This window comes from Hibiscus syriacus, unplaced genomic scaffold, assembly GCF_006381635.1.
Source record: "Hibiscus syriacus cultivar Baekdansim isolate YM2019G1 unplaced genomic scaffold, ASM638163v2 tig00111008_pilon, whole genome shotgun sequence".
Taxonomy (NCBI): Eukaryota; Viridiplantae; Streptophyta; class Magnoliopsida; order Malvales; family Malvaceae; genus Hibiscus; species Hibiscus syriacus.
The window spans coordinates 487356-510590 of record NW_024062951.1 but is presented as its reverse complement, the minus strand read 5'-3'; the positions used below and the strand labels follow the sequence as shown (position 1 = coordinate 510590).

At 32.3% G+C, this 23235-nt stretch overlaps 1 protein-coding gene, 1 long non-coding RNA gene and 1 pseudogene across 2 annotated transcripts; 2 read left to right on the top strand and 1 right to left on the bottom strand.

The window, feature by feature from the left end:
• Positions 1-7094: 7094 nt before the first annotated feature.
• LOC120149695 (BRASSINOSTEROID INSENSITIVE 1-associated receptor kinase 1-like) lies at positions 7095-10640 on the top strand. Its single transcript, XM_039162430.1, has 8 exons — positions 7095-7288; positions 7495-7627; positions 7720-7791; positions 7978-8121; positions 9041-9112; positions 9222-9293; positions 9748-9827; positions 10525-10640. The coding sequence occupies exons 1-8, from the start codon at positions 7219-7221 to the stop codon at positions 10587-10589; spliced, it is 708 nt and encodes a 235-aa protein (XP_039018361.1). The 5' UTR covers positions 7095-7218; the 3' UTR covers positions 10590-10640.
• A 3480-nt stretch (positions 10641-14120) lies between these two features.
• LOC120149696 lies at positions 14121-17208 on the top strand (annotated as a pseudogene).
• An 877-nt stretch (positions 17209-18085) lies between these two features.
• Positions 18086-18990, bottom strand: LOC120149698. Its single transcript, XR_005518484.1, has 3 exons — positions 18889-18990; positions 18749-18774; positions 18086-18208 (listed from the first exon to the last, which is right to left on the bottom strand). It is a non-coding gene; the product is annotated as an uncharacterized LOC120149698 (long non-coding RNA).
• Between the last annotated feature and the right edge of the window lie 4245 nt (positions 18991-23235).

The window sequence follows — 23235 nt, the reverse complement described above, 5'->3', positions numbered from 1 at the left end:
GGAAAAACAAATGGATATCAGTTTTAGTGGAAACAATGGCAGAGCAGAACAAAGAAATATACAATAAACCCTTCCAGTGACATTATATTATTCTTCTACCTAACCAATGGCAGATCTGAAACCTTCTTTGGAAAAATAAAACTGAAAAGATTTTCCTTTTTTCCAGGTTCTTTGCTCATGTCAAATGGAAAAACAGTGTTCACAAATAGATTTAAAACCTACTAACTTACAAAACTTTTCTGACCTTGTGACCGAGTTTCAGCAGGCACTATGACAGATAATAAATGTGATTCTCGACACCACCAAAGTTTGGATAGAAAAAATCAGAAACCATAAGAATTCTGTGCTTCATGTCAACCATGAAGGCAATCGCCTGCAATAATAATGGTAAAATCTTCTTTATTCTAGGAACTTGAGACTTGAGAGAAACTAGCAGTAGAGAGGAGTGTAAAAAATGGAATAGTCCAAACAACAATGGCTGGAAATGATCCCTTATACCAAGCATTTGGCAACCAAATTCTTTTTAACTGCTCAGAGAGAATGCAGCAGAGCAGGTTGGCTATTAGGGATGGAAATTGGAAGCACATAAACTGAATATTATTATTTAAATGGAAATAAGCCATCTCCCTAATAAATATAAATTGAAATACAGATTTCTGATAGGAAACATTAATATTGCAAAGACCAGTAATAGTTTATGCAGTCATATTGCAAATTCTTCCATTAGTAATGAGCATTTAACTATTTATGCAGCAAGAAGCAGTTTACAGTATACCGAATAAATTGAAAAACAAAAAAAGGCAGGCAAAGAAGCACATCAGTGGTTTATTAGGAGATAAATTAACTAGTTATTTAGTTTTTTGGCACTCAGTAAATTTACATGATTGAAATGGATAAGCTAGTCATAACCGATTATAGATAACTAAATGGATAAATTCATGTCTACTACATTGCTTGGAAAACTTTCTATAGTGCACGTAGCATCATTATGCAATCAGGTGTTGCAATTGGAGAAAAGAAAAAAGAAAAAAAGAAAAATGAAGACCTTACCAGAGGTGATCTGCGGCGGCGCCACTGCGAAGCAGGACTGCAATGGACGAATCCGAGGGGCTTTTGACCCTGATTTCAAGAACAGCGGACGGCGCTGTAAGCAATTCATCCCAAATTATGACCCTCGTTCTAAATTAATCCCTAAACTTTTGAATATTTCAATTTCATCATCAAAGCCATTCGAATATGTAATTAGTTTCAAGCATAATTTAAACTAAATTTTATTTTTTTCCAAACATATAAGAATATAATTTGGCTTAACAATTTTATTTAAAAAGGACGTTATTAGTATATAGGGGTGAGCAAAACTCGACTTAACTCAAAATTTTAATTTTTTTTAATTTCGAGTTATTCCAGTCCACTTGAATTATGAAGTCTATTGTGAAGTTCGAGTTGAGTTCAAATTTGAAAATTTTGAGTCACATGAAAAAAAATTGGTAGTTTTACGATTTAGTCCTTAATTTTCTTATTTCTTCAATTCCTCCTTTATTTTAAGTCTAGTTTTACCAAATTTGAGCTACATGCTCTTAAACCATCATAGAATACATATGTACTTTCAACTACTATTTTTATACCAAGTTTTCTATTTTCAATTTAGTCCCTTAACTTTTCATTATTTCCTTATTTCTTCAATTCATCATTCATTTTAATTTCATTTTAATTTCAATTACTAAAATGTATCTTTTTAATTTAGTCCCTTAACTTTGTATTTTACTCAATTTGTTCTTTTGACTGTGTTGAGTTAATCGATTGACTGAATCGACCAAGAGGAGGGTGAATTGGCAAAAAAAAATTTGGTGGAAGCTTTTGCAGAAAATTGAAAGAAATTGCACAGCGATTTAGAGTGGTTCGACTTTATCAACCAAAGTCTACGTCCACTACCTTAGCTATCCACACTAAGGATTTTCCAACAAATTCACTAATTTGTTCTTTCTTTTGAGGCCAAAGAGATAACCTTACAACTCCCTCAAGAATATACCCTAATTCTTGAGAACACTCTTTTCTCAAAGAGAAATACAAATTTGCAAACTTACAAGAAAAACCTCACAAGGTAAATATGTTTGCACAATTCTAGAACAAAGAAAGAACACTCAATAATAAATACAATTGAGCACAATAAGTGTTCTTGAAAGCAAAATGAATATTGAATGAAAAATAGGCTTGAAATGCTCAAACTTGAGGTTTGATGCTTTCTCTTTGATTATCTCTTGATTCTAATTGCTTGATGTTTCTTGTTGTTGATCAATGGCTTCTAAGCTTACTTAAATACACCTTGAATCACTTCTGAACGTTGGGGATGATTAGAGAAAATAATATAGCCGTTTTAGTGTGAAAACAATTAATAAAACAGTTTGGAGCGTGGGGGGAATCGGTACCCCCTATGGGGAATCGGTTCCCTAAGTGTAAAATTCAAATATTTCGACTGTTATACTAGCATGTCCTAGTCTCCTATGCCATAACCAACTATCATGCTCATCCTTAGCAACTAGGCATAAATTAGTCATATCAAAAGAATCTAAATGCACCATGTATATGTTTCCTATTCTATGACCAACAAGCATAATCCGATTAGATGCAATGTCAATGACTTTACAACCATTAATTTCAAATAAGACATTGAATCCTTTATCGCATAATTGACTAATACTCAATAGATTATGCTTTAATCCATTCACATATAAAACATTTTTAATTTGTATGGAAGAGGTATTACCTATTGTATCAATACCTTCAATGTGACATTTGAATTGTCTCCAAAAGTCACTTCTCCTCCAGTTTTGGCGTTAAGCTCAATGAACCGGCTTTTGTCTCCGGTCATGTGTCTTGAGCATCCACTATCAAGGTACCATGAATTTAATTTGTTTCCCGTGCCTTGTAGCAATGCTCCTTTCCCTACAAACATAGATTAATTTTTGATTTTTGGTACCCAAATTATTTTGTGTCCATATTCATTAGTTTCCAAAATCCTAGTCCCCTTAGGTATCCATTTGTGTAGGATAGTTTTATCTTTAGTAGTAATGAGTTCTTTAGGAACCCACATACTTCTAACGATTTTTCCATTAGAGGTTCTTTGGGGACCTCTATGATTGTAGTTTCTAAAACTTTTTCTAACAAAGTTGGATTTTGAATTTCCACCTTTTTCAAAATGTTTTGTTCCAACTTTATCAAAAGAAGTTTTAAGATCATCAATTTTCTTTTGATGATCATTATTGATCTTTGAAAGTAAATTTTGCAAATCTAAATTTTTCTTTTCGAACTCTTCTAGTTTGATTTGCAAATCTTTGATTTTACTTTCAAGATCGTTGTTGGTTTTGGATATGAGTTTGTTTTCATTTTTCAATTTTGAAACATCATTTTTATATTTTAAAAATAATTTCTCATAATCCGAAGCCAATCCATTATATTCCTCTAATAACTCATCATAGGATAAATCATCAAAATCGGATGAGTTAGAGGTTACCTTAGAATCTTCCCCGAATGCCATCAAGCACAAGTTAGCTACTTATTGTTCCTCTTCATCGGAACCTTCTTCATCGCTCCATGTAGCCACATGAGCCATGTGCTTATTCTTTGATTGACCCTTTTTTCTTCAATTGTGGGCAATCATATTTGGCATGCCCTGGTTTTTTGCATTCGTAGCAAATGATTGGGTCCTTCTCTTTCGGTTCATTTTTGAGGCCTTCATTTCGTTTGAATTTTCCTCCTCGATAAGGTCTCATCATTTTTTTGAACCGTTTGGCAAACAATGCCATTTTCTCGTCATCGCCATCGTCATTCAAATCACTCTCATCTTTTGTGGATTTGAGAGCAACTCCAATGTTTTTCTTCTCCTCCTTATCCTTTGGTGTCTCGTCAATCTTGTCGAGGTCCACGTCATCTTCGAGCATCATTTCATGAGTGAGGAGTGACCCAATTAGCTCTTCAAGAGTTAAGGACGTTAAGTCCTTAGACTCGATGATTGCCGTCTTCTTTGATTGCCACGATTTTGGGAGGGAGTAGACTAACTTCCTAACAAGCTTTTCATCTGAAATGATCTCTCTATATGATTTGAGACCATTGACAATCGTTGAAAATCTATCCGTCATAGCTTTGATATCTTCATTTGGTTTCATCCTGAAATTTTCATAGCTATGCGTTAGAATACTAATTTTAGATTTATTTACCTCATCGGTACCTTCATGAGTGACTTGAAGTTTGTCCCATATTTCTTTGGTGGTTGTACACGATGAAAATCTTTCGTATTCATCTAGTCCAAGAGCACAAAAAATGATATGGATGGCTTTGGAGTTGAGCTGGAACATTCTTGTATCTCCTTCACTCCACAACCTTGGATGAGTGAGAGGTTTGATGTATCATTCTTCTACGGCATTCCATGCTCCCATGTCACTTGCTTGAATGAAGTACATCATTCTATTCTTCCAATAGGCATAGTTAGCTCCATTGAAGAAAGAAGGCTTGTTGACGGGCATCGAATCGAGACCGGAGTCGAAGTTTGAAGCGGAGGCCATTGATGACTTTGATTATCGATATAACTCTTCTCGAATCGACTCAAGAGGCGATTAAACCTTCAAATGAGTTAGGCTCTGATGCCAATTGTTGAGTTAATCGATTGACTGAATCGGCCAAGAGGGGGTGAATTGGTAATAAAAATTTTGGTGGAAGCTTTTGCAGAAAATTGAAAGAAATTGCACAGCGATTTAGAGTGGTTCGACTTTATCAACCAAAGTCTACGTCTACTACCTTAGCTATCCACACTAAGGATTTTCCAACAAATTCACTAATTTGTTCTTTCTTTTGAGGCCAGAGATATAACCTTACAACTCTCTCAAGAATATACCCCAATTCTTGAGAACACTCTTTTCTCAAAGAGAAATACAAATTTGCAAACTTACAAGAAAAATCTCACAAGGCAAATATGTTTGCACAATTCTAGGACAAAGAAAGAACACTCAATAATAAATACAATTGAGCACAATAAGTGTTCTTGAAAGCAAAATGAATATTGAATGAAAAATAGGCTTGAAATGCTCAAACTTGAGGTTTGATGCTTTCTCTTTGATTCTCTCTTGATTCTAATTGCTTGATGTTTCTTGTTGTTGATCAATGGCTTCTAAGCTTACTTAAATACACCTTGAATCACTTCTGAACGTTGGGGATGATTAGAGAAAATAATATAGCCGTTTTAGTGTGAAAACAATTAATAAAACAGTTCGGAGCGTGGGGGGAATTGGTACCCCCTATGGGGAATCGGTTCCCTAAGTGTAAAATTCAAATATTTCAACCATTATACAAGGGGGAATCGGTACCCCTTTGGGGGGGAATCGGTTCCCTCTGAGCAATCTGGAATTTTTGGCTTTGAAATGATTCGAAATACTTTGTAAAATTATTTTGAAATTGTTTTAAGATTAAAACTTAATTTTACACTTGAGTAAGGATTAAAAATGATCTTTAAAAGATTTGGAGTAATGTTTTGATATTCGAATAGTTATATTGAATATACTTAGAAAATCATTTGGAAAATCTTAAAATTCATTTAACTTAATTTGTTATATCGAAATATCAAAATGTTTTCAACAGACTGTAATTGTTTGCAAATTCTTTCTTCCCATCAATTATTGGACTCCTTTATACTCTAATCAATACTTTACCCTCAAAATACTTTCTTTAAAATATAATATTGTAAATATATTTTATAATTTTAGATTGAATTTGATATATTAAACAACATCATAATGTGAAAAGAATATGAATATGAATATATATATATATATATATATATATATATATATCTTATATGGTTAAAGAAATTTGAACGATTGAAACAATTAACATCATAATACTATAAACAATTATAATTAAATTTGTATAGAAATTTGAACAACTCAATTCGACTCGAATTTCATAAACTCGACTCAAAAAAATTTGAAGTTACGTTCGAGTCATAAAATACGACTCGTCAAATCAAATAACTCAAAATTTTGTACTCGACTCGATCGAATGTTCACCCCTATATGTATAGTTTGGGGTAAAATTGAAATATTCAAAAAGTGTAGGGACCAAATTAGAATGAAGGTCATAACCTAAGGATGAAAACGAAATGTTCAAAAGTTTGAGAATTAATTTAGAATGATAGTCATAGTTTAGGGATGGATTTGAAATGGTAAAAAGTTTAAGTACTAATTTAGAATAAGGGTCATAATTTGAGGAATGTGATGTAATTAACTCTTAAAAACTAATATTGAAATTATAAATAAACTGGTAAAGTACGTGAATGGTCTCCCGACTATAGGACACTGTTTTATTGAGTCACTCGACAATTAAAAATGACAAAATAGTCCTCTAATTGTAGAGCAGTGTTTTGTTGAGTCAATCGAATATAAAAAATTATAAAATGGTCACCCTACTATTCATATGTTCCAACCTCATCCTTTCCCATTAAAAAAATTGATCTTCTGAGTTGGACGTTAACCTGTTGAATGAGATATGATAAAATTTGATCTCAAAATCGTTTGAGTTATATTTTGTGGATTGACTATTCGTTTACATTATGCAACCAAATTATTGCTTGAAACACTATACCGTCGAGCCAATACTTGAAAGCAATAATGGTGTCAGATTTTATTATATCTTAGTCAGTAAGCTAATGTCCGACTAAGACGATCACTATTCTTTTAACAGAATATGACGAGTTTAGAACATAAGAATAATCAGGTGATCATTTTATAACTTTTTTTATAATCGATAACTCAACAAAATAACGTCTTATAAAGTACTATTTGTATACTTTACAGTAATAAATTTGACTTCAACTATTACATTAGCCGACCAAACAAAACGTAATCAAGTTGACTTCAACGCAATGGCTTGAATCAGTTATTAGAATTCAAATGTGTAAATTCCGTCAAAAGGAATCAATCAAACGAAGACTTTTTTTTTTTTTGGAAGCCAATCAAACGAAGACCAATGACTTTGTGACTCACTTGTCACCTCCAATTATTTCCTCCTATTTTCTCTCTTATTTCCAACTTACCAAACATAAATTCTCTCTTCCTCTTCTTCTTTAACCTTGAATCAGACTTTTGTTTATTGTTTCCAAGTTCATTGTTTTCATTTTATCTCAGCTGATTCGGCTATTTAATTGAAGAAACCGAGAACAAAAGAAAAAAAATGATGGAGCGACTTATTTCCGTTTGTTTATGGTTGATTTTGGTTTCCAGAGTTGCAGGCAACGCTGAAGGTTCTTTCTCGTTATTTTCTTTTGTATTCCAGTTTTCAAATGGAATTTTGTTCATTTTGATGAATACGGTGGAGTTTTGGCCTGTTCCATTATTTTTAAGCTATTCCATTGTATGATTTAATCTCTATTGAGGTTTTAGATTTAGAAATCCCCCATTGTCGCAAATTTTGAAACACGGTTGTTGAAGCTTTTGCAATGTCTCACAGGCGATGCGCTGTATGCATTGAAGACCAAATTGGCTGACCCTAATAACGTGTTTCAAAATTGGGATCCAACCCATCCCAATCCTTGCGTATGGTTCAACATTACATGTAATGCTGAAAACAGTGTGGCGAGAGTGTAAGTCTTACATATCTTTTTGCTAGTTCAGCTGGTTGTACTCCCTGGCATCTACTTTCTTGTGATAAATGCTTTTCGCTTTGTCAATTTAGTGATCTTGGGGACGCAAATCTATCTGGCCAATTGGTTCCAGAACTCGGGCAGCTTGCGAACTTGCAGTATCTGTAAGTATGATAATTTTAGATCTGGTGATTACGTTTTGCCCCCGTAATGTTCGAAGTATTGTTTAGTAAAAGATAAATAAATAGTTGTAAGAACAGACCCTGAAGATGGTTGTAATTGTATGGCTATTGGGTTTTTGCACATTCATTCAAACATACCGAGCAATCTAAGTCAATTATTTATGACAGGGAGCTTTATAGTAATAACATATCTGGGACAATCCCGGAGGAACTTGGAAACTTGACGAGCTTGGTGAGCTTGGATCTTTTCTCGAATGCTTTAACCGGACCTATTCCAGCAGCTCTGGGCAAGCTCCGAAAGCTTCGTTTCTTGTACGAACACTTTTCACATTTCTTTTAAGTAGCTAATTCATTAATATTTCTTTGTGCTTTTGCTCTCGTCGTATGTGGAAGGCCTTTATGCGTTGATATTGCTAGCAGAATTATAGGCATAGATAGACTTGGCTTATCATAATTGGATGAAAATTCCTAAAATTACTCGATTAGTAATAAGGCCTCTCGATTGTTAGCAAAGATGGAAAAAACAGAATAGGACTGGTTGGACTGGTTCAATCGAAACTCAAAAGCATATCTAGTTCATTGCTATAAGTTCAACTTCAACCGAAGATTTAGGAGTTCGTTTATTAAGCAAAAATAAACGAGTATGAACAGAAATTTTATGTTCATTTAATAAACGAACAAACATGAATAAAGGTGTGTACGGTTCATTTATGTTAACGAAAAAATTTGTTTAAAAGCTTGTTTGTTGTCCTTTTTTGCCCTGTTCTCCTTTTCTTTTTCTTTTTTACATTTTAAATATTAGTGAACGTAAGGAATAAATTGAACACAATGTGAATTTGGAGTTCAAACTGTGAAATATAAGAAACTTAAAGACTAATGGTGTAATTTCACCATTTTTCTTTGGCCTAATGTTAGTTGCCTAACATTAAATCAACATAAAACAAATATGAATGCTAAACGAACCGAACATTAAAAAAAAAAACCGAATATGAACACAATATTAAAAATTTAAGCGAATACGAACAGAACATAAACACCTTAAAAACTAACAAACGAATATGAACATAATCTTATTCATTCAAGCTCGGTTGATTTACAACCTTACAACATTACCTCGTTCATCTCCTCCAATTCTTATGCGGTTCAATCTGATGTGAATGTAATAGTATATGTACTCTAGTCATGTTATCAATGTGCAATGTGATTGATACTTTTTTTTTTTGTGGAGCAGGCGTCTCAACAACAACTCGTTGACAGGTCAAATTCCTATGTCCTTAACCACTATTGTTTCACTGCAAGTGCTGTGAGTGTTGCTATCAGATTTTTTTCTTTTCTTTTCCAAATTAATTTTATTTTCTTAGCTTCAAGAACACAATATATGATGGGGTGGGATATTTGACCATCTGATGCAGAAATCTTTCAAATAATCGGCTAGAAGGAGATATTCCGGTTAATGGATCCTTTTCAGTATTCAATCCTACCAGGTTTTTCTTTTATGCTATCACCTTTTAACTCCTGACCCTCGCCACCATTGCTTGTACCCATTTTTTTCGTGATATAATGTCAAAATTAACCCCTAAATTTATTAAAATGATCATTTTAGCTCATATTTTTTTAGCATGTTGACCCTAACTTTTTATTTTGGGGTAAAAGTCTATTTGATCGAATAATCATTTTGACTCTTATTCTTTATTTCTAGAGTATTTTAGCTCTCAACATTTTATTTTAACATAAAAAATTCCATATTTTAAAGTGTTAACCGTTTGTTAACTAACGTTTTTAATCTATAAATGAGTCTTTTTACCTCAAAATGAAACGTTGAAAGTTAAAATACTAAAATTAAAAAAAAGAATATTTGCCAAAATGATCATTTAATACCTTTTTCTTCATATAGTCATAGTGTAGTCTCCTAAGTTGCTGCACCTTTTTTCCCCACAGTTTTAGGAATAATGGACTCAATAATCCTCCTGTTGCTCCGCAGTCTCCTGCTATCCCCTCTACAGCTTCAACTTTATCAGGTCTGATTATCTCCGTTTTATTCTTATTATCTCTGCTAGAACTTTAATCTCTGCCAATCTTTGGGGCCTACTTCTTTCTTACTATTTGTGCTTGAGATATTCCTTGAAATTTTCTCTGCCTCTGCAACTGTTTCGGTGTTACCGCATGTATGTAAAATGCAAAGAATTGATGTAAATTTTAACGATTAGCACTAAAATTTTTAAATAAAAAATGTAGGATAATTTAATTTTTGAACCTTTAAAGTGCAAGGATTAAATCACAATGCAAATACAAAGACAAACAACATATTTTTTTTCATGTAAATGTTAATATTTAAGGTAAATTATGTACTTAATCACTCATCTATTTTTATGATATTTTATTAGTCATTAAACTGTTTTTTTAAAAATCATACATAAGGTTACGTTATGATTTTGTTTTGATCATACACCGTTAAAATATAAACAAAATTATTGACATGATTCTTTTTTTCAATGATGTCATGATATTACTTTATGATAACACATTAACATTACCATTAAATTTTTAATGAAAATTTATCAAAACGTAATCAAAACATAACATTATGTACGATTTTTTTAAAAAATAATTGAGTGAGTAAAACGGAATTACACAAATAAGTGGACGATTAAATATGTAATCTACCTTAACAGTTATATATATTCATTGATCTAACTTTGTTGTATGTACTGGCAGGCAGTATTGCCATTGTTGCTGGAGTTGCCCTACTGTTTTCTGCGCCTACAATTATATTTGCTTGAATCCTTTAATGTACTTGGTTAGTATTTTTTTTACGGTGTTGTCAAGGTCGTAAGGCGTAATGATGTTTGCGTGTTGTAGTTGGAAAATGTTGATATTATATTTTAGAATTTATTTAAATAATTTTTATAAGATAGAAACTGTTAATTTTATTAAAATTAAAAATATATGAATTATAATGAAGATTTACGATCATATTTGTAAATTAAACACATAATAAGTGATATTTTCCTATAACTGTTAACATAAAAATCTAGTTACTTAATATCCCACACGAATTATACAAAAATATTAAAAAATCTAATAAAATAAACTCGAATAAAAAATAAATAGAAACACATGAAATGAGGAGAAGAAAGTGAAATGAGCTTAAAAAATTTAGTTTTTGACACATGAATTGCGGGACTGCATTGCATCAACCAAGAAGAAGAATACTGTGAGCAGATGAAATCAAAACGATTATTTATTCAATACCCAACTCTTGAATGAAAAACGTCACACACACAACCACAATACATCTAGAGGCATTAAGCTTTTTGTTATATGAACTTAAATATTTCACTGATAAAGAGTGACATACGTATACATACGCATACTTTTATTTTGTTATAAATAAATTTATAAAATTTTAAAGATTGAAATACAATATCAATAAAAAATATTAAAAAAAAATTAAATATTGTTACGATAACCTCTCGATCAATTCATGAAATATTTCAGCTAAATGATACGAGTTTAAGTGATAATGGATCACATATTTCTTTTGGATAATCTGAATTTAAATAATATTAGAGTTAATTGTATCATATGTCTTTAAAGTATGAACCTCGTTATAATTTGATCCCTAAATTTTTAAATATTTCAATTTCATTCCTAAACTACATTTTAAATTAGTCTTCAAAATTTTGAATATTTTAATTTCATCCCTAAACTATGACCTTCGTTCTAAATTGATCCCCAAACTTTTTAAACATTCCAATTTCATTCCAAACATACGTATATAATAATCACATTCCTTGTTAATAAAATCGTTCGGTCAAGTTATATTATATATGTTTTTCAAAAAAAACTTAGGTTAAATTATGGTTGAAACTAATTACATATTTGGATGAATTTGGGGATGAAAATGGAATATTCAAAGTTTGGGGACCAATTTAGAAAGAGAACATAGTTTAGGAATGAAATTAGAATATTCAAAAGTTTAAAGACTATTTAGAATGAGAGTCATAGTTTGGGGATGGAATTGAAATATTAAAAAGTTTAAGAACTAATTTAAAATGAGGATTATAGTTTAGGGACATATGATGCAATTAACTATAGTATTATTTAAAGTATACATGAGTTTACGCAAATAAAAAATAGACTATATTAAAATATTTATGTTGTTTATTTATATACAGGGGAGTTCGCAACTTTAACCCAGCAACCAACCCTTATTTAATTTTCAATTTCTTCTTTTAACTTTAGTATTAGCTTACGTGCATTGAAAGTTGGAAATAATATAAGTCAATATTCATTAAGTTTTGATTGATTTAGAGATATTAAATTACACAATTAGTATACCTTTAAAATATATTTAAAATTATTCAAGAGAACAGCTGTCTCACCATAAATAATATAATTGAAGGTAACATGTAATTCAGATTGTTTACACATTGATCAATGGATTAAATATATATATATATATATATATATTAATTTTTTTATTGAGATTATTTCATGAGTTAAAAAAACCCTATGAAAGCATTAAAATCTTCATTTTTTTCCGTTAATTTTGCACGCTTCTCTAATTATTCATCAAAACTACAGAGATTTATGAAGGAATGTAAAGAAGGGAAAAAAGGAAAGACAGTTCAACTCAATCTGTATCTCTCTATTTGTCTCAGATTCAACGAATATAGACTTGGTTTGATCTTCAATCTCCTCTTTCTATTTTCCCTCAGTATTATACTATATACAGTTGAAACCCAGCAAACAATATACAATGATGATTAGCAACCTTTGTGGACTGTAAGTTAAACTACTTTCTTGAACTCTTCATCGACTTTGCCAATTGTACATGTTTTTCTGTTTTAATTATTTCTGGGTTTTTTTTTTTTTGTGATTGGCAACTTGGCATGATGATTCACTATTGATGGCGGTTGTGTGCTGAACCAAACTGAACAAGAACAATATCTTTGATTTGGCTGACTTTTTATTTTTATTTTTATTTTGAGAATGTGGGGCTTTAGTGCTTTCATTTGCGGTCACGCTCCGGAGTTCATACGATGATGAAAGAACAATAAGATTCTCATTTTATGATTGTTTTTTAGAAAGCTTATTAGTAGAAACCCATTTTCTCTCTTACCTGTATGATAAAATTACAGCAGAAAGAACACTTTGTTTATTAAACATGTGCACTTTCGGGTACGACCGAAGGTGCCTATATTTTAGATATTTTCTTGGTATTTTCTATTTATAATTTATTTTTGTCTACCTCTCCTTCTAAATTTTATAAATTTGATCTCTAACATAAAATCTTGTAATCGTACATATCCATTTTGTTGTGTTATTTTATCAGTTCTTTTACTTGTTTGATGATATATGTAGGAAGAATTGTTTGGTGCTTCAAACATGGATTATTCGTAAATCTCTTTAACTGTATTATTATCGAGAAGATAATCGATGTAATTGTAAGACATAATATACATTTAAAAAAGAATATAGATTCGAACATTAGAAACGATATTAGAATGAAACGATATCAAACCTTACAAAGTCGTCTTTCATGGAACAGAAAATGTACATGGAATGTATAATGAACAGTATCATTCTTTAAACAAGGAAAATTATTGATAAAGTATATGTGTCACAACCTCATGAGTTCTTGAAAAGGGGAAACCACTAAGGATGGTGGAGCGCGGAGAATAGAAAATGCCTGTGATTTTCTTTTACTTATTCAAATCTGAAACTAAATACCCACCACTATTATTTAAAGCCTTCTTTTTTTTTTTTTTACCTTTTTGCTGTAGGAGAAGACATAATGTTGGCTATATGACTCTAGGCCTTAGCAAATGAGCACCCATTCATAAAGTCAACACTAACAAGGGATAGTTTATGTTGATAATATACATGCAATTAATGATCCCTTTCAAACAATACCAAAACAAATTGTTTAGTTCCACATGTTCATGGGATTTAGCCTCATTTATATTCAACTTGTCGGGGTTTATGAATGTAGAATGGCTTTAGAGCTAGGTTCATTGTCTTGCAACTGATGAGAAATCCTTTTTCTTGAAGTTAAACAGTTGACTAATATTGCTCTCCTTGCACTTGTATAAATGGGGAACTCTGCCCCTTTTTTTTTCCATTGCAGGCTCTCTTTAGACCTTCTTTGCCTCACTTCTTCTGTCATATGGTCATCAATTAGCTGAATTGTTCAATATACAGGCCCTTTTAAGTTAGTATATTCACTGAGCCTTTGGTTTCACATGCATTTTCTTTACTGGTTTTCTTAGACAAATAGTTTAAATCATGTTCATGTAGGTTATATGATGAGTAACCGTGTCAACGATGAGCTTGGCAACATGGAGATGGATGTATTAGTGTTTCTTCATCACGTTGCGGCTCAGAGAATTCTACTTATGTTCACAAGGTGGGAAAGCCTCCTAAGAAGACCCTGTTGAAAGAAGTTGGATGCATTGTGAAGGAAACTTTCTTCGCCGATGATCCTTTACGCAATTTCAAGGATCAACCGAGATCAAGAAAGTTTGTGCTAGGCTTACAGGCAGTGTTTCCCATTCTTGAATGGGGAAGGCAATATACCCTTTCTAAATTCAAAGGTGACTTCATTGCTGGACTTACCATTGCAAGTCTTTGCATTCCGCAGGTATAAACAATCTTTCAGATGATGTAATTGAAGTTTCTATTTTTTTTCTTTTTGTTTCTAATATCTTTTAATTTACATCAGGACATTGGATATGCAAAGCTCGCCTATCTGCCTCCCCACTATGGTTTATGTAAGCATCTTTCTACATGATAAGATTGTTTTTAATGGTGGATCGTGAGGGAATTGTACTGATTTTCGTATTGCATTGCAGATAGTAGCTTCGTTCCGCCTCTTATTTATGCATTCATGGGAAGCTCACGGGATATTGCCATTGGACCGGTGGCCGTTGTGTCTCTCTTGCTTGGTACTCTCCTGCAGAACGAGATTGACCCGTCTAAAAATCCAGTGGATTACCGGCGCCTTGCGTTCACAGCTACGTTCTTTGCTGGTATCACTCAAGTCACACTTGGATTTTTGAGGTAATAAAGTCAGTGTCTTATGAGGAAACTCCGGGCATATATCATAAGTGCTAAATGGTTTGTGGTTGGCTGGGGTTCTTGATAGACTTCCTATCTCACGCTGCCATTGTTGGCTTCGTGGCTGGTGCTGCTGTCACCATTGCCCTTCAACAACTAAAAGGTCTGTTCGGAATAAACAAATTTACGAAGAAAACTGATATCGTCTCCGTCATGCGCTCGGTTTTCCATGCAGCACATCATGGTGTAAGTGACTAGTATTATCTTACATTTTGAGATTCTTTGGTTTTGTGGCATCAAACACGTTTTAAATTTGGCTAATCCTAATGGCAACTTTGTTCTACAGTGGAATTGGCAAACTATACTAATAGGACTGTCCTTCCTTGCCTTCCTTTTGGTTGCAAAATACATTGTAAGATCATAATCCTTTCTTTCATCATTTATGTAGAAACTCTGTTAATGTGATCTAATGATGCTGTATAAAACTGACCAGGGGAAAAAGAGAAGAAACTATTTTGGGTGCCAGCAATTGCACCGATGATCTCTGTCGTCCTCTCCACCTTTTTCGTATACATCACACGAGCCGACAAGCACGGTGTTCAGATTGTATGTACAACACTTTCTTCTGTTTGATTATCTCCAAGCTTTGAACAAAGAAAAAGAAATGAAGATTCATTTTCCACAATTTATCTTCAGGTAAAACATATCAGGAAGGGAATCAACCCACCATCTGTGGATGAAATATTTTTCTCTGGAGAATATCTTGCCAAAGGTTTCAGGATCGGTGTTCTAGCCGGTATGATAGCGTTAACGGTATGCGAATTCGACCCCTTATTCCTTGATTTGGCTTAAGGAGATTAGGTTCTAATCACTTCATCTTTTATCATTTAGGAAGCTGTAGCAATTGGAAGAACATTTGCTTCCATGAAGGACTACCAGTTGGATGGAAACAAAGAAATGGTAGCATTAGGAACGATGATATTGTCGTTCGATGACATCTTGTTACGTGGCCACAGGTTCCTTCTCCCGCTCGGCAGTAAACTACATGGCCGGATGCCATACGGCGGTATCTAATATAGTGATGTCTGGTGTTGTGCTACTAACATTGGAACTCATAACTCCATTGTTCAAGTACACTCCAAATGCAATACTAGCTTCCATCATTATATCAGCAGTGATTAGCTTAATTGACATTGAAGCAATGACTCTAATATGGAAGATCGATAAATTCGACTTTGTTGCTTGTATGGGAGCCTTTTTTGGTGTAGTTTTCTCTTCGGTTGAGATAGGCCTACTAATTGCGGTGAGGAATTCATGGAGATTGTTGCCACATCCCAAGTTTCAATCGATTTACCACATCCACCTAAATGATCTATTTCTCGTTGCAACAGGTTTCGATATCATTCGCGAAAATCCTCTTACAAGTTACGAGACCTCGAACGGCAGTTCTCGGAAAGCTTCCGAGAACGACGGTTTATAGGAACATCCAGCAATATCCTGATGCAGCAAAAATTCCAGGCATCCTCATTGTTAGAGTTGATTCCGCAATTTACTTTTCCAACTCCAACTATATAAAAGAAAGGTTAGCTTTCCCACATGCATGAAGTAATAAAAGGAAGTGAACTCTGTCCAAATATAGACATTCCTAAAGTTCAAGTTTCTTGCAGGATTTTGAGATGGATGCTCGATGAAGAAGAGAGACTGAAAGAAACTCCCAACCGAGAATTCAGTATCTGGTCGTCGAAATGTCACGTAAGCAATATTCGACTTTCGTTTCCTGTTCATCGATCGAGCTTATGACCAAATGAACTGTTTCTTATGAACTTTACATTCTTTGATCAGCTGTTACTGACATTGACACTAGTGGCATCCATGCCATGGAAGAGTTATTGAGAAGCCTTGAGAAGAGGGATGTTAAGGTAACGTAGTGCAAAAGAAGCTCAAATAAAAGTTGGTTTTTTTAATTTATGCAAAATCCATTGTTTTGCAGCTTGTTTTTAGCAAATCCAGGGCCAGTGGTGGTGGACAAGCTTCATGCCTCAAAGTTTCATGAGATGATAGGGAAGATAGGATATTCCTCACTGTGGAAGATGCAGTAAAACATGTGCTCCCAAAATGGATTTAGAACCATAAGAAGCTGGTTGTGAAGGAGATTTGAATGTGAACAGTGAATAAAGATATATATGGGGGTGATTCAACAAAACTAAGGGTCTGTTTGTTTTCCTTCGATGGGGGCATTTTGAAATTTTCTTATATTCCTTCTCATGTCATTCTAGTTCTTAGTTTCAGTTAAGGTTGTCAGGTGTCTTTATATATATATCACGTGCACAGCTGAGGTTGTTCTTTATGTTTCCCTTTTAATAGAAGTCAAAGCCTATTTATTTTGAAAATTTCTTTTACCTTCCATGATACATCAATTTTACAAAAATATTAAACTATAATATTAAATATTGTTATTTCTAGAGATCTCGGATTCAAATATCAATAATTATAGGGTGATTAAGCGTTTGTAATTAAATGATTGTGAGTTTTTAGAACAGATATAATCACTTGTAACTACCCTAGATTAATAAAAAAAATTTAATAATGATGGTTGATATCATTATTATTTGTCAATATTTATCTAAAAATATGTTTGTAGTTATTTCAATTTTGTGGTGTATATATAAAACATAGGTAAAAGGGTACCTTTTATATCTCTTATGAGTTGACTAGAATTAATGTTTGAGGAATTAAAATCAAACTTTTAAGGAGTTACAAGTGAGTTGACGGGAACTAATATTCGAGGAATTAAAATCAAATGTACTGATAATATAAGGGATTAAAATCGTTCTTTTTTTAAATTGGTGTTCAAAATCAGTCAAATCAAAAACATCAGTATAATTTATTCTTGACATAAAATATTTATAAAATTATATATAAATCTCAATACAAATTCCAGGGTTAAACATCTAAATCTTAACTACTTATCATTTATTTTTAATTTTTTATTAAATCTTAATTTAATATATATATATATAAAAGGCTCCAAATCATCAATAAACATTAAAAAATCAGAAGATGCAAATGGTTAAATTATTATCTATGTATAAAGTGAAAAGATTTCCATTAACCCACTAAAGGGAAACCTAGATAATCACCAATATCCAGACTAACATCAAACTGGTCTTTCACTCACACAGAGACTGAACTAGCATAACTATGAGGAGGCTGCAACAAGAGATCCGATTGACAGAGAACACCGCCGAGCCTGATTTACTAGGAGCCGTCGGCGCTGCCTCACTCGCTCCCCCTGATTCGGTTGTTGGCGCAACTGCTGTTGGTGATGGTTGCACACCTACAATTAGCAGCCAATTTTTAAAAACAAAGGTCAGTGTAATCTTAGGTGATATTGTGATTTAATTTTCTATTTGAAATTTGAATATGACATAATTTGATCAATCCACTTTGATAATGTTAAAATTCAAAGAAAGTTAATAAAATTTTCTATGATAGACAATAATGAACAATGTTTTCAATTTCAATATTCTAATAACATTTTGAGTAGATTATTTTTGAATCGAGTCAATTTAAGTTGAATCAATAAAGTTAAATTTTTTTAGATTTCATGTTTAAGTCATTGAATTTTTCTAATTAGGTAATCTTTATTCAATTATTTTGAATTACTTATGGTTGTTTTAGATAAAGACCAATTCATATTATTAATTTTTTTATTATCAAAGGGATTTGGATCAATCAATATAGTTTTCAAATTCAGTTAGAATTAACAGTCTGAAGTAGGGTGACCAAATTATCTCAAATTAAAATGGAAAATTAGAATAATAATAAAAAATAGTTGTTACCCCTATCAGGACAGATTTGATTTATGGGGACATACCTGGCGCCGCAGCAGGTACAAGAGTACTGTCAAAAAAGAGAGGATGAAACAGATTCTTACTTTCCTTTTTCCAAAAGAAAACTAACCAAATTTCCATTAAAATGGGTTTTGAGAAAATAAAAAAGTGAAGCGTCACTCACACGCGCATTTAGGTACGGAAGAAACGGGGATATTGCAACAGAGGGCAAGGTGGAAGCCCTAGTGAGATTCAGAGTAACACCGAGCGAAGCACTGCTCTTAAACGCCTCGCACAAGCATCGGCGTCGGTTTGAATCACAGTCTTCAAGCCAGTACAGCACATCCTTCCGGTTTCGATACTTGACTCCCGCTCGACACGAAGGACAAGCACTCCGCCATGTCGAGGATCAAAGCCGAGCAGTCCCCGGAGGAGGAAGAGGTGACGGTGTCGCCGCCGCCGTAATGTTGTGGGCGGCGTCTACGGCCCAGATGGAGAGAATGGAAAGGTGAGAATGAGATAGAATTTGGAGAGTACCATTGCTTGGAGAGGATAAAACTGGGTTTGAGTTTTGGGGAAGGGGATGAAACAGTGACGGTTTTTGTAGAAGTTGAAGGAAAAAAAAAAAGGGAAGAATGAAGTGATGGGATTTCATTAGTAATGAGAGAAATAAGTGAGGCATTCAATGACAATGAAAAACGAGAGACGTGCCCAACTCAAATATATTAATTTGGACTTTCTACTGAAATGTCACTCTATTTTCGTAGTATTAAGTGAATACGAGATAATTTTGAATGATTTTAATTTTTAATTATGAATACTCTACTATCTCTTAATAAATACGAGAAAATAAAAATAATTGAATACTAGTAAAAGAATTAGATACAAATATATATTATGAAACCCCCTAAAAAATAATTATATATTATATGAAGAATATATGGTCATTCTTACTCCCTTCCACGTTTGGCAATGAAATCTGCTCATTTATTCAGTTGCAATATACGACAAAGAGCAGTCAGATTTTAAACATGACAGAATATTTTTTATATGTTTGATCCGATTCGATTTATGCTTAATTTTATTTCGGTTAATTTATCCGAATCATCTAATTTAATTGGTTAATGATTGGAGCTATTATTTCACGATTTATAATATTAAAGCCTTAAATCAATTTATCTAGATCCAAAACAAATCATTTTATAATTAATTTTTCAATCAATTTCAACATTAAATCATCCTATTCCTTCCCGTATAGATAAAAGCAACATATAGGGTAAACTACATGTTAGTATTCTCATTTTTGTTTTGTTTTGATTGCCTACTTATTTTTTTTTTTCAAAATCATACAAAACGGTAAGCTTTGATTTCATTTTTATCATCTACCGTTAAAAAATTAACAGTGATACTAACGTGACAACATAGGGTAATATCACATTATAATTAATTTTTTTTAACAAAATGTCACATCAACTGCTAAGTTAATTTGTTAACGATAGATGATCAAAATGAAATCAAAACGTAATATTAAATATGATTTTAAAAATAATGATTAAATGATTAAAACATAAAAGAATGATAATTAAGTATTAAATGTAATTTACCCAAATATATGGGATCTTGAGCCAAACGATGCACGTACGTCCTATTATAACATGCGTATCCGTTGCACCACAATATTCCTGATGACAAAAGACCGATAAGGCGTAAATGAATCAAATTTGAATAATATGTTGTGCTCTTTTATTTATTTTTAAATGTATTTGTAATTAGTTTGTGTTCGTTTAAATTTTTAATATTGTATTAGTTTTGTTTATTTTTGAAGATATTTTGTTTAACATTTGTGAATATGTTCGTTTATAGGTAATGTTAAAATTTAACTAAACAAACAAACAAAAAATAAATGGTGAAACTACACTATTAGGGTGCGTTTTGGTTCACTGAATGTAAGATTACCAGTGAGAATATAGATTACCAGGGAATAGGATTACTGGAAATGTTGTATTTTGTGTTTGGTTGGCTTAGCAAGAATGTAAGATTACTGTGTTTGATTAAAGGAATAAAATATTATTGGAATGCATATTTGATCAAATTTTCCTTATTATATATTTTTTAACAAGTTGGAAAATTTTATATATTTTCTTTAAAATTTAAATTTATATAATTTATATAATTTTTTTTACAAAATTTAAATATAAAAGGTTTAATGAAGGGTAAATTTTATTTTAACCCCTGAACTTCATATAAATTTTAATTATAGATTTTTTTGTAATCTAAAATAGTTTAAGGATAAATTTATAATTTAACTTTCGTAGATTTTTATTATTCAATGACAGAAGAATGATATTTTTGAAAAGAAAAAAAATTAAGGGCATTTTAGTCCAAAACGCCGGAATCCAACAATACAAAAGGAAAGGAGGTAATGACATTCCCGGTAATATATCCTAAAATCCACTATTGGTAATCTTATATTACCGGGAATGAGATTCCCGGGCTAACCAAACGGGGGAATGTGGATTTCATTCCCATGGAATCCCACATTCCCCTATCCAAACGCCCCCTTAGTCTAGTAAGGTTGAATACAAGTGAGAGGATTTAATTTTTGAATTAAATTTAGATGGGCTAAAATTACATAACTAATCCCTAAAAATAATCGACTACTAATTTTCATCTGAAGCAAAAGTGTTAACAGAACAACAGCCAATTAGGGATGACAATGTGTCGGGTTTTCTGTCAATCCGACTCAATCCGAAAAATATATACATCCATCCAAACTTGACCCGACCTAAAAAATATATATATTTAACTCGACTCGACCGAAGAGCATAATTCTTCCACCAAATCGACCTAACCCAATTTTTTATAGTACAAATCTGATCTGATTCGATACAACCCGATATAAAATAAGGACCTAATTAAAAAAAACTATAGAAAGATGTATTCTAACAATTATCCATAAATTTATATGAAAAATTACACTATTACTCTTAGATTATGTTGGGTTGGAGATTTTTCACCTTCTACCCAAACTTGATCCTATCCAAATCTAATTTTTTTTAAATCTAACTTGTCATGTTTGAATCAGATTAAAATATGTCGATTTCGAATTAAATTACCATTCCTACCTAAAATCACAAGTTTCCCATCAACACAACTCATATTCTTGAAGACAACATCCTTATTACAATCGCTTTTTTTTACCATATTAAGTTAAATTGAAATTCTCCCTCAACTTAAAATCCTGGAATAAGGTTTGTATGATAATACTTATTCGAACCTCCTTGCTGGTCACGGTTCCTTATGGATTGCATGGACTCATTCTTATTATTAAATCCAATGATTTTCGTCAATGACCTCTAGTACAACCTCAAGTTACATCTTTAAAAAACTATTGAATTTGAAAACTGAGGCCATCCCCATTCTAGACGCTGGTATAACGAATGTTAAAGGGATTTGGGATGAAGTTCGAATCAAGCATGATAAGGTTCCATGGAAAAAGCTAATTTGGTTCCCTCTTCACATCCCCTAAATTCAGTATCATTGCTTGGTTAGTTATCCTTGATCGACTCCCAACTAGGGAGAGACTCTTACGAATGGGACTCACTATCAACGTCAATGTATTCTATGCAATACTGCTATCGAAACGAGGAACCACTTATTTGCTGATTGCATTATGGCAACTTCTCTTTGGAATGGTATTTTGCATCTTTCTTTACTATCTTCGCCTCATATGTCCTGGGAAAATAAGCTTACTTGGGCTTTTCAACTTGGAAAGGTAAATCTCTCTTAACCTCCATTATGAAGATTGCATGGAATGCTTTTATTTACAAAATTTGGGAGGAGAGAAATAGACGCATGTTCAAGGAAAATCAAGAACTGCTGAAGACTTGCTTGATTCTATTAAAGAAACTGTTGGTGCTCAACATAGATTTAGAGACTTCAATAGGCTTGACAATATTAATAGGCTTCTTTGTAACAATTGGAACATAGGCTGATTTTGTTGTATAGTATTACTTTGTTGACTGTAATCTTTGATCCCTTTTGAGATCTTGTTTGAACTATCTTTTGGATAATAAAAAACTTACTTATCCAAAAAAAAAATTCTCCCTCAATCGACATATGTTTGAGTTATTATTATAAATTGAAAGCATAATACTTTTTTAGTCTACTAAAACGCTATCTCGAGAGGTGCTGGGGCTTGCTTTTGTTTTCAAGATTGGGGTCTTTTACGCTGACGATTAGTCTATACGTTGGTGCTTTTGCTCTCCAGGTTAATTGATTATTGCACTTGGGTGTTCAGCCTTTGTTCAAGCTTTTTTCCAGTCTTTTGAAGAGTTTTTTTTTGCAAGATTCCTTTTGTAATTAAATAAAAAGTAAATTATAAATTTAATAATTAAATTTTTATTTTCTATTTATTTCAAACTTTAAAAGTTTTTAATTTAACAATTAAATTTTATACATTTTTTTTAAGTCATTCCACTGTTAACTTTGCAAACACATTATTAGATAGTTTAATTAAATAATTTTTTAA

Excerpts from the sequence above, each read along its gene's own strand:
- LOC120149695 (XM_039162430.1), top strand. The coding sequence starts at position 7,219 with ATGATGGAGCGACTTATTTCCGTTTGTTTATGGTTGATTTTGGTTTCC. Across the intron at positions 7,289-7,494 it reads AGTTGCAGGCAACGCTGAAG|GCGATGCGCTGTATGCATTG; the intron begins GTTCTTTCTCGT and ends AATGTCTCACAG. Across the intron at positions 9,828-10,524 it reads TACAGCTTCAACTTTATCAG|GCAGTATTGCCATTGTTGCT; the intron begins GTCTGATTATCT and ends ATGTACTGGCAG.